Source organism: Chionomys nivalis, chromosome 14, assembly GCF_950005125.1.
Source record: "Chionomys nivalis chromosome 14, mChiNiv1.1, whole genome shotgun sequence".
Taxonomy (NCBI): Eukaryota; Metazoa; Chordata; class Mammalia; order Rodentia; family Cricetidae; genus Chionomys; species Chionomys nivalis.
The window spans coordinates 55972258-55986569 of NC_080099.1; the positions used below are offsets into that span (position 1 = coordinate 55972258).

Below are 14312 nucleotides of genomic sequence, written 5' to 3' on the forward strand. Positions count from 1 at the left end.
TACAGAGAAACACAAAGTGGCTTGAAAACTTCTCTACCTGAGGGAACACGTTGTGCCCTAGGAGTCATGGACTCTAACCTGAAAAACCTATGACATATTCCTCTCAAGGTAGCTAGGCTGGGCCAACTCCATGATTCCCTGCACAGCTCAGAAGTCCCAACCTTGAACCAGCTCTCAGCTTTGCCTGCTGCTGACATTCATCTAGGTTGAGGTCTGTAAAATCAAGTGTAGCCCTGAGTGGATAATAAAGTCCCAGACTGAAGAGAAAAACAGGGAAGCAGCACTCAAAACTGGGGTGGTAGGTTACTCTGCTGGGCCAGGAAGGAGCTGGAAGCTCTGCCTGAGGCAGGACATGCTGTGGGAGTTGGCAGGTCAGTTCCTGCGGTCAGTCTTCATGTTTCAGAGAAGCCTGCTGCCACCTGCTAACCTCCAGATAAATTGTGACAATACCTGCTGCGCATCCCAGTAGGCACGGGAACAACCTTTCATCGGAGCCCTAATTTGAACAAGGCAAAGGCAGGTGTGAATATGGATGTTGTCTACACTGTGCCGGCTGAAACACTCAGTTTGGGCTGGCATAGGGACTTGGATGTCACACAGATAGGAATCAAGCCTAGGTGCTAGTTGAGCACTAGGGAGACAATACACTGCTCCAGAGGGTTGGAACCTCACAAGTCTTTTCCCATGGGCCTTGCTTAGCACACACTGAGCGCCTAACGGAAGTCTGTAAGCTTGCTCCTGGTCTTAGTGTTTCTTCTGGTGCTGTGATAAAATACTCTTATATAGAGAAGTCAGAAGCTTGCAGCAGCTGCGTAGTAGAGAGATGGGTGTGCACTGTTGCTCAGCTCCCTCTAGACATTCCAGGATCCTTGCCAGGGAATGGTGTGACCCATAGTGAGGGAGTCTTCCTGAGAAAGATAATAGCCCCCACATGGAAGCCTCTCTCCCAGATGACTCATGATCCTCCCACGTTGACAGCACCAAACACCACATTTACCTTATCTCTCCAGTTTCCACATTTTTAAACACACCACTCCTTTGCAGGTGAGGATGGAAGACAAGGGAGAATGTTCTAGAAAGATGGGTGTCCTAATGCTTGAGACAAGAATTTGTCCTTATGAGGGGATGTGGGTTTTATTTCTACTCCAGTTTCACTCTGATGTCTGTCCCTGGACAGAACAAGATGTAAGGCCACTGGCATTCCTGATCCCATTTCTCTGCTCAGTGGGAATCTGGGGGGGGGGCGGTGAAATGCCAGGCAGAGCCACTCTGTGGCTGCTCCTTCCACCCCAGGAAGCAGCCTAATGGGACCAGAGTTCTTTTTGCTGTCACTGCTCCAAGCGGGTCTTTCTCACACTCAGCATCTCTCAACTTCTGCCACCCCTGTCACAGTAAATCTCCTCCTGTTATGGATGTAGTAAGCTGTCATTCTGAGAAGAAACACATAATGGGATATTAAAGGACTCATGGATCTCCTCATTCAAGCTCAAAAAATTATTACAATGTAACAAAGTCTGAATAGCATGAATTTATTACGATGATTTAACATTTCTAGCACGTGAGTTAAAAACGTCCCCTCCATAAATAACCATCCATGGAAAATACAGAAAATTTACACAGTTTACCATTGTCCAATGCTACATAAATCCAACTAGCTACAATCTCAGAGAAGAAGGTTTTGAAAAAGTGAGGGTTCACTTCATCTCACATGGTCTTCCTCATCTCAGCAACCTACTGGCCACCCCAAGACCTAAAGCTGGCAAGGGTGGAAAGAAGAGGAAGAAGGGGCAACACCAGAAAAAGCAAAGAGGAGGCATCCAGGTGGAAGTCCAGTGTGAACAATTGTTTGCGTGGTAGTGTTAGCCTGGGGCCAGCCAATCAGTTGATAGACTACAGAAAAGGGGAGGAATCAGTTCTCAAATGGTGCTAGTCTGGGCAGCCATCACTCATGCTTCTCTAATACCAACACAGCTCCCTGCTTGCAGTCCCTTTGCTTGCTTCATCTTCCAAAGAGACATGTCTCAATGCCCAACTCACGTTCTTGAGAACTTTGAGCTCATTCTGACTTTTCCCCTGGTCTCCATTCTAGGGCTAGGTCAGCAGAACAGGCATAAAACCTGTAGGTGGACTTCTCACCTTCATCTTTACAAGGAATTTCATGAACTTCTAAAGCTCAGAAGGTATCAATAACTCACCTGGATATCTATTTCACAAATGGTGAGGCTAGCTTTTCAAAAATAGCGTATGTTAGTTTGGAACTCTAATGAGATAACAGCATCCAGTAAGATACAGCATGATGAACTGGGCCATCACAACCTATTGATACTGCAACATGGTGATACGACTTATTATATACAGTGCTCATGTTTGAGAACTGCACAATTAAGTTACACGCACAAGTAGCAAAAAATTCAACAAAACTCAAAATGTCTTAGGTAAGTTTATATTTTGCATTGGACCACATTCACAGCTACCCTTGACCACACGTGGCCTATGGGCTATGGTTTGGATATGTCTGTAAGGCTTACTATAGCCAGGAGCACACAACGCCAGCAACATAAGGACAATGTCATCACAAAGTGGTGAGAACTTAGATAATTTCAGGTTATTTACTCAGAAGGACTTGGAAAGAGAAGTGCATCATTTGGTTTTCCCCTAGGTCCATGGTCTTAGGTTACTGGTCACTTGAGCAATATCAGGTATGGATTCCATCTCATAGAGGCCTTAAATTTGGTTACTCCCGTAACTGTTGTGCCACTAGTGTGTCAGCATGTCATATAGGCAGAACACCATTGTAGTTAAAAGGCCTTGAAGGTGAGTTGATATTTATTTTTCCCCTTTTGTATATTACAAAGTATGTTGCAATATTATGAACACTAGCCAATAGGGATAAAGAATCTAGATAGCTTAACTTCTCTGTGTTGGTGAGTTATGTAGGTGTTATCTTTAGCAATATGGCCTTACCATCAGTTTGTGGGGAGCAATCATATGCTTGACAACAGCCTGGTTTGTTTGGCAGTTTTCATGGTGCCCATTTAGCCAACTCAATTAAATATAATGCACTTCTGCCACTGGAGGTTTCATTTGGTGGTGAGAGATACAAAATTGGGGTTTCATCTCGCCCATATTTGGTGATCCCATTTAGATTTTGTGTGTGTGTGTGTGTGTGTGTGTGAAGAACCTTCTACTATAGGTTTGCATATGACCCCTCATATGTGAATTTTCAAATTAAGCACAGATGCAAGTGTGTTGGATGCACAGATATACCCACGAGAGAGTCCTTCCCTCTTCACACAACTAACCAAGGTTACCACAACTTGACACAGTGATTTCCAGTTCTGAGTGTAGAAGTGATGTTGTGGGAGGCCTGTAAAGCTTTCACCTGCTGAAATGTGGGGTGCTCTTTGCTGCTTCCCAAATAACAACAGCTTGTTGATGGAGAGAGAGTCCTTTGTTTGTCCCGGCCGCCCGGCTAGCTTAAACCCAAAATAACCACACAGAAACTGTATTAATTAAATTACTGCTTGACCCATTAGCTCTAGCCTCTTATTGGCTAACTCTCACATCTTGGTTTAACCCATTTCTATTAATCTGTATATCACCACAAGGTCGCGGCTTACCAGGAAAGATTCAGCATGTCTGACCTGGCGGCTCCATGAGGACTCTCTCTCTGCTTTCTTCCTCCCAGAATTTGGTTCTGTCTTCTCCACTTAACTAAATTCTGCCCTATCAGGTCAAGCAGTTTCTTTATTGATTAACCAATGAAAGCAACACATACACAGAAGGACCTCCTACACCAACAACTGTTCGTGGATTACCTTCTGCCTATGTGGATTTCAATGTAATGATGTCATACCATATGTGGTCTCTTATGACCACTTGTTTTCATTCAGCTTCATGTTTTCAAGTTGAATCTGTTTGGTAGTGTGTATTCATTTCCTTTCATTACCAAGTAATATTCTGGTATATGGAGATACCATAATTTGTTTACCTGTTAATTGGACAGTTGAGTTGTTTCTACATCTTTTCATTTCTCTTGGAAATATCCAAGTATGAACTTGCTGGGTCATTTTTGAACTGTTTGACATTTTCAACCTGCCAGGCAATTTTTCTCAAGTGAATGCACATTAATTTACATTCCCATCAGCAATGTATGAGGACTAATAAATACATCTTTGCCTCAGAAGTCCTTTCCTTCACTGTCCTTGACACTAATGGGGCCTACCACCTTGCTCACTCTCCTTGACATCCTTCTATGAGAGAGCTGGCCAGAGCAATTTCTGACCTGTCTCTACTTCTGATCTTTCTCTTGAAGGCCTTGTTATTCATCAGTCAGTGTTACTCCAGTTTCTTTTGGTATACATTCGTCTTCAGGAATTGAAGTCTTTCTATTTAGTCCCTAGCACATGAGTCAGTTGTCCTGTGGATGAGTTGCCACAAGATCCAGACTTAGGAAGACTTATTAGGAAACTTGATGATAGTAGTATATCAAATACTCTCTCTCCAGACTTGTAAGCACTAGAGGGACAAGGTGGCAGTAATGAAGTTCTAGTCTCTCTGTTGCCTGTGACAACATTGTGAAAACTGGTTTGGCAGACAAGAAGAAGTCTCAACAGGATACAGAACACGGATAGGGAATGGATAGCCTCAGTCCCAATTCACCTAGGAGCAGCACGAATTACCGGCTGAAATGCAACCTCCAACATCTCTAAGCAGTTGCTGTGTGGGTTAAGTGAGAACGCTACCTACAGGCCTCACTCAGTATTTAGCGGACACGGGACAGGTGTTATTTTACTTATCTTTCCAGACCTTGTCTCCTCGGAAAGAGAACGCCACTAATGCTAGAGGAATATTTAACAAGTAATCTCAAAGTATCTCAGGTTTTCCATTGAGTGAAGGTTAAAATACATTGTCTGATATTTAGCGTGCCCTTATTTGGGCCACCCTCCAATTCCACCCCAATGCTGGGATTACACCACCATACCTGGTTCTTCACAATAGATCTGTATCACGGTTTCATAGCTCATGCTGTTAACCACTTTCCCAGAGATGCAATAGTGCCTAATGTGTAAAGAGAGTATCTCTCAAGTGCCCAAGAACACTGATGAAGATCTGAGCACCAGTGTTAGGATTGGCAGCTCAGAACAAAGGAGCTGTGCCCCTTGGCAATGTAAGGGATGGATCATTCCTACTGATCTCCAAGGACCAACCAACTGGTTTCCTCCCTCTGCAACTCCTCATTTCCTTTTGGCCACTGTCCTTGAGAAGAAGTCTTTACTAGAGATATTATTTAGAGAAGCCATTCTGGAAATGCATGTTTGTTTCTCCCTAGGCATGTCATTTTGGATAGTTTTAGATAGCCTCCCGTGGCCTCCACTCTGCAGATGAGACGTCCACACAGTAGCATCAGTCCTTGAGGGCTACCAACTGACAATGACCCCAAGGAGGACATATATGGCTCACTCCTAAGAGACAGAAATGGAATGCTCACTTATAGATGGAATTCTTAAAAATGCTTTTCTTGGAAAACCCCACAAAGGCAGATACTGTGCTGTAGAGAGGATATGAACCTGGTAGCCAGATCTTTCACTGCCAGATGTGGGATCTCAGACAAGTTACTTAAAAACAAGCAAGCAAGCAAGCAAGCAAGCAAGCAAGCAAGCAAGCAAACTAACAACACTTTCTTCTGTAAAGCAAAAGGATGGATTAAACAGGCTCCTGGGTCCATCCTGGTCACAGAGGATATAATAATATAAGGGACTTATGGTGGTACAGACAGGAGAGGCTGCAGACTAGTTCTGGACTACATGTTCGGTTTGCATATGTCTACTTCAAAATTCAGGCATTGCTAATGTGACACTGTTAATGGGGGGGGGGTTAGGTGACAGACAACTTGGGCTACTTCGTTGATGGTCATAAGGCCCTTATAAAAGGTTTGCGTCAGCATTAGGGTAATCTACTAGTTAAGTCTTGAGCCATATAAGGACAAAGACACCTGCCCTCTGGATGATGCAGTACAGACAGACAGTACCTGCATCCTAGACCTAGCCTACAGAAATATAGAAACAAATTCCTGGCTTTTATAAATGACCAAGTTTCAGGCATTTTGCTGCAGCAGCATTGATGGGTTAGGAGAAGGAGCTTATCCAGTTCTTAGTGTGTTTGTGGTAAGGATGACAGGGAAGGAAAATATTTACAAAGCTGAAGCCCCACCCCCCACCAAGTGGAGCAGAAATGTCAAGAAGCCACGCAATGGGTCACTAATCTATGAAGCTAGTTCTCTAGCTGTCTGCTTATCTGTCCTCTTAGGATAAGGACCGTTTTACATATGCTCAGCTTTCTCCTCATACTCACAGGTATCTTTTTGACAATTGAGCAAACCGCTTACTTATTTCATTTCTGGTGTGAGAGAGGGCTGATTGATGATTCTGTTCCTCTATCTGAGCCTCTGAGGGGCAGCTGCTCAGAGTTCTTGTTCAGGTGGGGGTGACAGGCTGGTCTGAAGGAAGGGAGCAAGTCAGGGTCTTTGGCTGTTTTGGGAAACACAAGGGTGTGATTTGGAACTATGAATCTGTGCAAACCCTGGCTTGGATTCTTCAAGAACCTAACACCCACCAGGCAGGGCCACAAGTTCTATCTTGCTGAGGTGCTAAGGAGATGGACTCACAAGTGTGCTTAGATTGAACTGTTCGTTCCAGCAGCTACAGAACCTGTTGAGTCCTGATGTCCTGGTGATGGGAATGGGCACTGGGAACACCAGCTGAGATATGGCACACTATTTCCATTTTTTTTTTCAAATGGCCATGCACCCCTCTTGTCCCAACAAGTAACAAGGAAAGAATAGTACTTAGATAATTTGGGGTTCTGCTCTTGCTCTAAAGCTATGGTTATAGCTCTAGATAAGGTGCAAGGGGAGAATTCATTATCAAAACCACAAGAGGAAGATAGCCATATAGACTGTTTATCGACTTACCACAAACATTTGTCAATGTTAAAAATAATATACCTTTAGCCAACTGTAGTGACTTCTTTCAGGCCCTTTTCCTTCCCAGAAATCCTCTAAGATAAACCTTGTGCTGACATAGAGCCAGTAAAAAGTGATTCGACGGGAGGGAGACAGTCAGGTCAGGCCTTCTTTGGGACACCTAAAATGCTCTGGATGAGTCCCCACTGTGGGCCAGGTCTGAAGAGACACATGCGCCTCTTGGAAGGTGGAAGGGAGATGGGTACAAAAGGTATTCCTTGATTAATCTTGACTTTTTAAATCAAGCACTTGAACCTCACTTAGGGAGTCCAGTGGACACACTCCGATTCCATTTTACAACACTGATTAGTTTTCTCTCACAGGGTGGCTGTTTGCAAGGTGGGCAATACCTTAGCTGTGGCATTCACAGTGTGTGTGCAGCCTTGCTTTGAGGAAACACCTAGGAACTGGTCAAGAAGTCCCAGCCAGTCACATTATCAGGAGAGGTCACATGGCTCCTATTTTCTTCCCATTCTTCTGTGGGACAGGCTCAAATACTTTGCAACAACATATACATCTCGAAGTAAATTTAATAGAGATTAAAATGTTAACATATATCATTCAATTAATAACAAAGACACTAGGATATATACATATATATATATATATATATATATATATATATATATATATATTCCCTTCCTACCACCCTCGTACCAATGCCAAAAAAATAAAAAATAAAAAAAAAAAAGCTAGCAGGGAGTGTGAAGTATAGAAACTGTTAATTGATTTTTTTTTCCTTTTACAAACTTCTCATGTTGTTAAGGCACAGAAGCAATTAAATTCCATTCACTGGTATGGCACCCCCCAAAAACCTTTAACTTTTAGGCAAACAAGCTTCTTAAAGAGATCATATTCCATTTCTCATTCTTCTGGAGACACATGAGCAGATCACGGAGCAGCATGAACACCAATGCCCAGACAAGTGACTATGGCTATAGCAAGTCTAAGAAAATAGGTAAGCTGTCTGTGACACACAGGAACGAGAGAAATAGTTCTGGAAACCTACTGCCATTTCTGCCACTCCAAAGACGTATCCTAAAGGTATTTTGAAATAGAACAAGTTTATTTTAGTTACTTTCAGGGTGATTTTGAAAATTTGAATCTGCAGTGAACTGCCAACTTCCAGAAGGAATGACTACAGTAATTAGTCTTGCCCTTGTATTTGCCTCAGATGAAGAGAATGGAATTGAGAGTCTCGAAGGGTAAGGAAATGGGTAGAATCAACAGGACTGAGGAAAGATTTAGATCTAGGCCAATAAGGATGCTCAGCTGAGCTTTCCTAGACTTGGTGCACCCCGGGGCAGTCATCCTTAGGGAGTGAAGCAGGGGCAGAGGAAAACTGCCAACTGCAGCCATTGGGTACCATTCTTTCTGTAGTGCCATCTTCCTCTGACACACCTACGGAGGGAGTACACAAGGATACCCAGAATTGGAGTCAACAAGAAACATCCTCACGGGACACTGGAGGTTGTCTGGACACAGGTAGATTTCCCCAGACAGCCATTCCCACATGAGGTTTAATACCACAGTCTGGTTGGAAACTTCCCTCTAACCATTTAGCTTTTTAGTGTAAGGGGCAGCAATGGCCATGTTGATGACCACTATGACTCACATGTACTGGGTCCCAAGTAGTGGTGATACTAGGGTCACTAACTCCAATTTCAGAATGAACAGTCACTCTCAGTGAGGAGAGAAAGAATGAAGGAAGAACCCTTCTGAAGTGGATACTTTCCTAATGTAAGGACAGAGACAACATTTTGTAGCAGTAAATTGAAAACCCTCTTAAAATGAAACTAGATATCCATGGTATCTGGTATGCAGAAAATAGCCTAAATTTCTAATCTCTGTTTGGCATAGAAAAGATTCTATCCCTAAGCCCACCTCCTGTAGCCTGTTTTATTTATTAGTCAGACAAAAACCACCCTGATTTGTTAGGATGATTTCTGTATTCAACACTTAAGAGGATGCCAGTAAGATAGGTCCCTGTGAAAGGAGAGACTTGGCTGATTTGCAATTAAGTAATTTAACATCCTACATCAGCATATAAAGGAACCCAAATATTTCCTATGGAAATTCTGCAGCATGTTCTTCAGAGTCATATGAAAAATATGTCTTCCAGAATCTGATTCTCCTCCAGGTCTTCAGGGCTCCTGCGCGTCCCCACTTTCTTCCAGATAGATTTCTGAGGGCTAGGTCGGAAAGCACTCCACACTCCTGCTGCTCTGGAGGGATGGGGATGAGATTTGGGAGCAGAATTTGGGCTCAGAGACTGAACCAAATCCAGCAGAGATGCCTCATACCTGTAAGACAGCCCAGACAAAACACGATCAATTAGAACACGAGAAACCAAAAGCTCCTCAGAGGTACCCAGGGCAAGGGTTTGACCACAGATTCAATCATGGGGAAACTTGAGGGAGAAACTCCCCAGGAGGGTTTGAGAACAAGGCCCCTGCTACTGTCTGTAAGACCCCACCAGCCCTTTCTAACTGAGGAAGAGAGACTGCAGAGAGGAGGAGCAGTCTTGAGAACAGGGATGACATTGCTTATGTCAAACTAGGCTGAGGCAGGCAGGGGCTCCGTCACCCACAGTGTGCAAGTTTTTCTGTTGCATGACAGAGAAGCTGAAGAATTCTATATGTTCTTCATGACTTGGAAGTGATAAAGTACTTCTTGTATGGGACAGATTTGATCTCTAAGAGGAGCACTCATAATGTTTAACCACTGAGCAAAGGGGTCTTTGACATATTTGTACTAATTTTCCTATTTATGGGTAAGGAAACTGAGATCCAGAAAGATGAGTCAAGTGATTTGAACCAAGACCTGGTGTAGGAGGTCCTTCTGTCTTTGTGTTGATTTCATTGGTTAATAAAGAAACTGCTTTGGGCCTGTTGATAGGGCAGAACTTAGGTAGGCAGGGAAGACAGAACTGAATGCTGGGAGAAAGAAGGGCAGAGTCAGGGAGACGCCATGGAACTGCTGCCAGAGTGAGACATGCTGAATCTTTCCCAGTAAGCCACTGTCACGTGGCGATATACAGATTAATAGAAATGGGTTAAATCAAGATGTGAGAGTTAACCAATAAGAGGCTAGAGCTAATGGGCCAAGTAGTGATTTAATTAATACAATTTCTGTGTGGTTATTTTGGGGCTAAACCAGCTGGGCGGCCGGGATGAACAAGCGGGCCCTCCTCCTACAAAGGACCCTTTGACTTCCTAGAGTGATGTCTTCAGTTTTGCAATGGAGATCAACAAATACAACAGTGGCAAACATGTGCCTTTATCCTAGCCATGTGGGGCAGAGGCAGGTGAGCTTGAGACCTGGTCTACATAGTGAGATCACATTAAAAATAAATAATAATAATAAGACGGGTGGTAGCAGCCCATGTCTTTAACCCCAGCACTTGGAGGTAGAGGGAGGCAGATCTCTGTGAGTTTGAGGCCAGCCTGGTCTATAGAGCAAGTTCCAGGACGGACTCCAAAGCTACACAGAGAAACCCTTGCTCAGCCTAGATACAGCAGGGAGGAGGACCTTGGTCCTGCTTCTATGTGATGTGGCAGACTTTATTGACTCCTCATGGGAAGCCTTACCCTCTCTGAGGAATGGTTGGAGGCTGAGGTGGGGAAAGGATGGAGGAAGTGGGAGGAGGGAAAGGAGGGGGAAGTGGGATTGGTATGTAAAATAAAAAGATTGTTTTAAATTTTAAAAAAAGTAATTATAGGCCAGATGATGGTGGCATATGTTTTTAAACCCAACACTCCAGGGAGAGTCAAGAATACACAAAGAAACCGTGTACCACCACCACCACCACAATAACAATAAAAATTAATTACAAATAAAAACTCAAAACCAAAAGATGAATAATTAAGCAAAGACAGCAAAAGAGAAAGATTGTTGCCTAACTATATGTTAGTTTGTTGTAACGAGGCTATTAGCTAGCTGAAAGCATGCTATCTTTCCTCCAACAAATTAATCTAATCTAATGGACCAATATTCATCTTTATGGGTCTGCCATTGTTACAGAAATTCCGTTTCACTGAAAGAAACATGAAAACATGGATTGCACTATGGGAGATAAATCAGAAAATTTGGGGTGGGCAGGGAGCAAAGTGCTCCTCACAGCTAATTTCAATTGCACTTTTGCTATTATGAAAGTCCAAATAACCCGGCAAGTCAAAAAACAGCAAATGCCAAAGATCACTTTAAAGAGCAAACTTAAAGAAACACTCAGTTTTAGTCAAGAACTATATATGCCAAAAAGGAAATACAAATGAATTCCTATGTGATGTCATATCAGAAAAGAAGTGTCTTTATCAGCTCACATCATGTGAGCAGTGGTTCACTGTGTTGAAATAACATGATAGACTACAAAGTTATCAACTTGGTCTGTGACTGTTTGGTGTCTGAATAGTAATAGGACATATCAGTTACCCAGATTCACGAAACCATCCCTTGAAACATCTGGTTTGTCCGTGTTTTAGCAACAGACAAGAATTTCATTGCTTCTGAACCTCACAGAGCTATGAATCCCAAATTTCCTAGGTACACAGCTGACTTTAAGAGCTTCATGTGGCAGAGTGATGAGCAAAAAAGCTTGCTTGGTCTGCTCTGCCAGTCGCATGCTTGCCTGTGATGGTGGAGCACTAATTCTATTCCTTTAGAGCAAGACATAGAGCTAGAGTTAGAGCCTACTCCCTGTTTGTTTGCTCCTGAACTAGTAAAGTGCAGGCACAAAACTTGAGAGGTCACAGTCTATGCTGATTTGATTTGGCCCCATACTGCCAATTTAAGAGCCAATCTGACAGGGTGTGCTGGAATAGCCTGAAAACAAATTATTTCTGGGTTCATTTCATTGGCTGCTCTGGATGAGAAGAATCTCTCCATAGGCTACCTCCATGAGAAGCATCTCTCCTTAGATGTCCATGAAAGGGAAGCCCGCTGCCCCATGCTGCCCCAATGAGAAGCCCCTCTTCATTGGTTACCCATGATGAGAAACACTATTCCACAGGATGCCCCTAATGAAAAGCATCTCTCCATTTGCTACCCTAAACAAGAACCTCTCCATTGGCTGTTACAGACGAGACACTTACTATGACAGAGATTCCCTTCCTCTTTCTGATATTTTGTGATTTCATTAGACCACCCTGACTTCCATTCATATCACCAACCCTGCTCTTCTCCTGCCAGCATAGTCCTTAGCTCCCATCTTTCAGGTGATTTTATCATTCTCATGACCTTTGTTAGGATGTATACATCAATGACTACTAAAAACATGTATCAATATTGGCCTTAAGTTCCAGAATCACACAGTCAACTGATATCTGATACTTTTACTTAGATGTGCAATAGGAATTTCAAAATATCCAATAAAGAACTTGGCAGTTTTCTATACTCCTTTCCATCAATCTAGTTGTACAGTCTAAAAAATCTGCTATCCTATCCGTGTCAGAAAGATGGCTCAGCTGTTAAGAGCATACTACTCTTACAGAGGACCCGAGTTCAGTTCCTAGCACCCATGTGGATCAGCTCACAACCACCTGTGACTCCAGCTCCAGGGGAATCCAATGCTCCTGGGCTCTGCAGACACCTGCACTCATTTGCACTTACCCATATGCATACACACATATGCATAATTAAAAGTAGTAGACATGAATCTTTAAAAACCCTGTTATTTTTGATCCCTACCTGAGTCTGCATGTCTACTTAGGAGGTCCTTCTAGATCTTTCTGGCTCTTTCCATCCATGAATAGTTTTATTTACATATCCCCTCCTCAAAGCTGCCTTCCAAAACAACTATCATTTCATAGACACTTTGTTTTATAATACTTTATTTTTCTTAAATTAGTCAATAATATATAATTTACATAAGTTATAATTATCTGTATATGCATACACACATATATTTTTATTGTTTCTCTCCTTTAATAATATGTGATTCATATAGGTTTCGTTGTCATTGGAATAGATCACCACAGGCCAGTCTACATGTACATAACTGCTTTGCCTTATAGTTTTTAGTTAAATTTATTATGCAATATTATCAGATCCGTAGCAAAACTAATCCCCAAACTATTCAATGTTCTACAATAGTTATCAAAGGAGACTCTTCATCTTCAGGAAAAGTTCAGTGTCAGTTCTGAATTTACATAAAAATTACCCAAAAAACTTGAGCGCTGTTAAGCCTCTGAACTACTGTCATAGGCCAGAGTATTTATCCTTTACTTCTGATAAAAAATCATGGAACTGACGGCATTAAAATCTGTGAAAACAAGTGAGTTTTAAAACCAGAACTTTTGACTCAATAACACAAGTTAATTCAAATGCTTTCCCTTAAAGCAGCCACTGTTGAACAACACAATGAAAAGCCATGAACTAAATGCCTCATGTTTTCACATAAATTTGTCTAGGCAAGGTCCTTTCTTTTTCAGACAGTCACTATCAGTTGTAGCTCATCAGACTCTTTAAAAGTTGTACTGAATTAGTGCTATCTCAACTGTTTTCAAAATATTCTTGTCTTGGTTCCACACAAGCCATCCACAGAGGAAAGTATTTAGTCACTGTCACTATCACCAGTGGAACACTCTAACATTGGTCATGCCAACAAGACTAAAAGAAAAGCATCATAAATAATTTGCTTCTCTGATCATTGATGCCCCTCTCTTAACAGCTTTAAAGACTCAAAGGCTACCATAGCCCTTGCTTTAAACACATCACATCACAAAAGCAAACAAAACTCTCTTCTACTCAGCATGCTGCCTTGTGAATATTAGCCAGCTAGGTCTCCTCAGACTTAAGTCAGAGAATTTGGCTCCACTGAGGTCCTGAGCTGTGGTCCTGAAATATAATTGTAGGGTTAGCCTCATTTGTCTTCTGATGTGGGATTCCCCTCTGTATGCTGTGGATACTATTGGTTAATAAAGAACCTGTCTGGGGCCTGTGCAGAGCAGAATAGAGATAGGTGGGGAAAAATAAACTGAATGCTGATAGAAAGAAGGCAGAGTCGTGAGATACCATGTAGCCACCAGAGGGGAAAGATGCAAGCTGTCAGTTGGAATCTTGCCGGTTCTGAGGCCATGAACCTTGTGGTAAAATATAAAATAATGGAAATGGTTAAATTAAGATGTAAGAGCTATCCCACACGAAGCTAGAGCTAATAGGTCAAGCCGTGATTTAATTAATACAGACTCCGTGTGATTATTTTGGGAGTCTGGGTGGCTGGGAAATGAATAAGCAGCTTCCTACAACAAAATGGTGCCAACACGGATAATTACATCAACATAAAACCTGA

General features: G+C 42.5%; 1 protein-coding gene across 4 annotated transcripts in view; it reads right to left on the reverse strand.

Moving 5' to 3' along the window:
• Nucleotides 1–7727: 7727 nt before the first annotated feature.
• Nucleotides 7728–14312, reverse strand: part of Kiaa1328 (KIAA1328 ortholog) — a 265884-nt gene continuing 259299 nt past the window's right edge. For all 4 annotated transcript variants that reach the window (XM_057788713.1, XM_057788712.1, XM_057788711.1 and 1 more), the window contains one exon: nucleotides 7728–9327. In XM_057788713.1, the coding sequence (XP_057644696.1) occupies nucleotides 9123–9327 (205 nt within the window). In that variant the 3' untranslated portion in view covers nucleotides 7728–9122. The remainder of the gene's footprint in view (nucleotides 9328–14312) is intronic.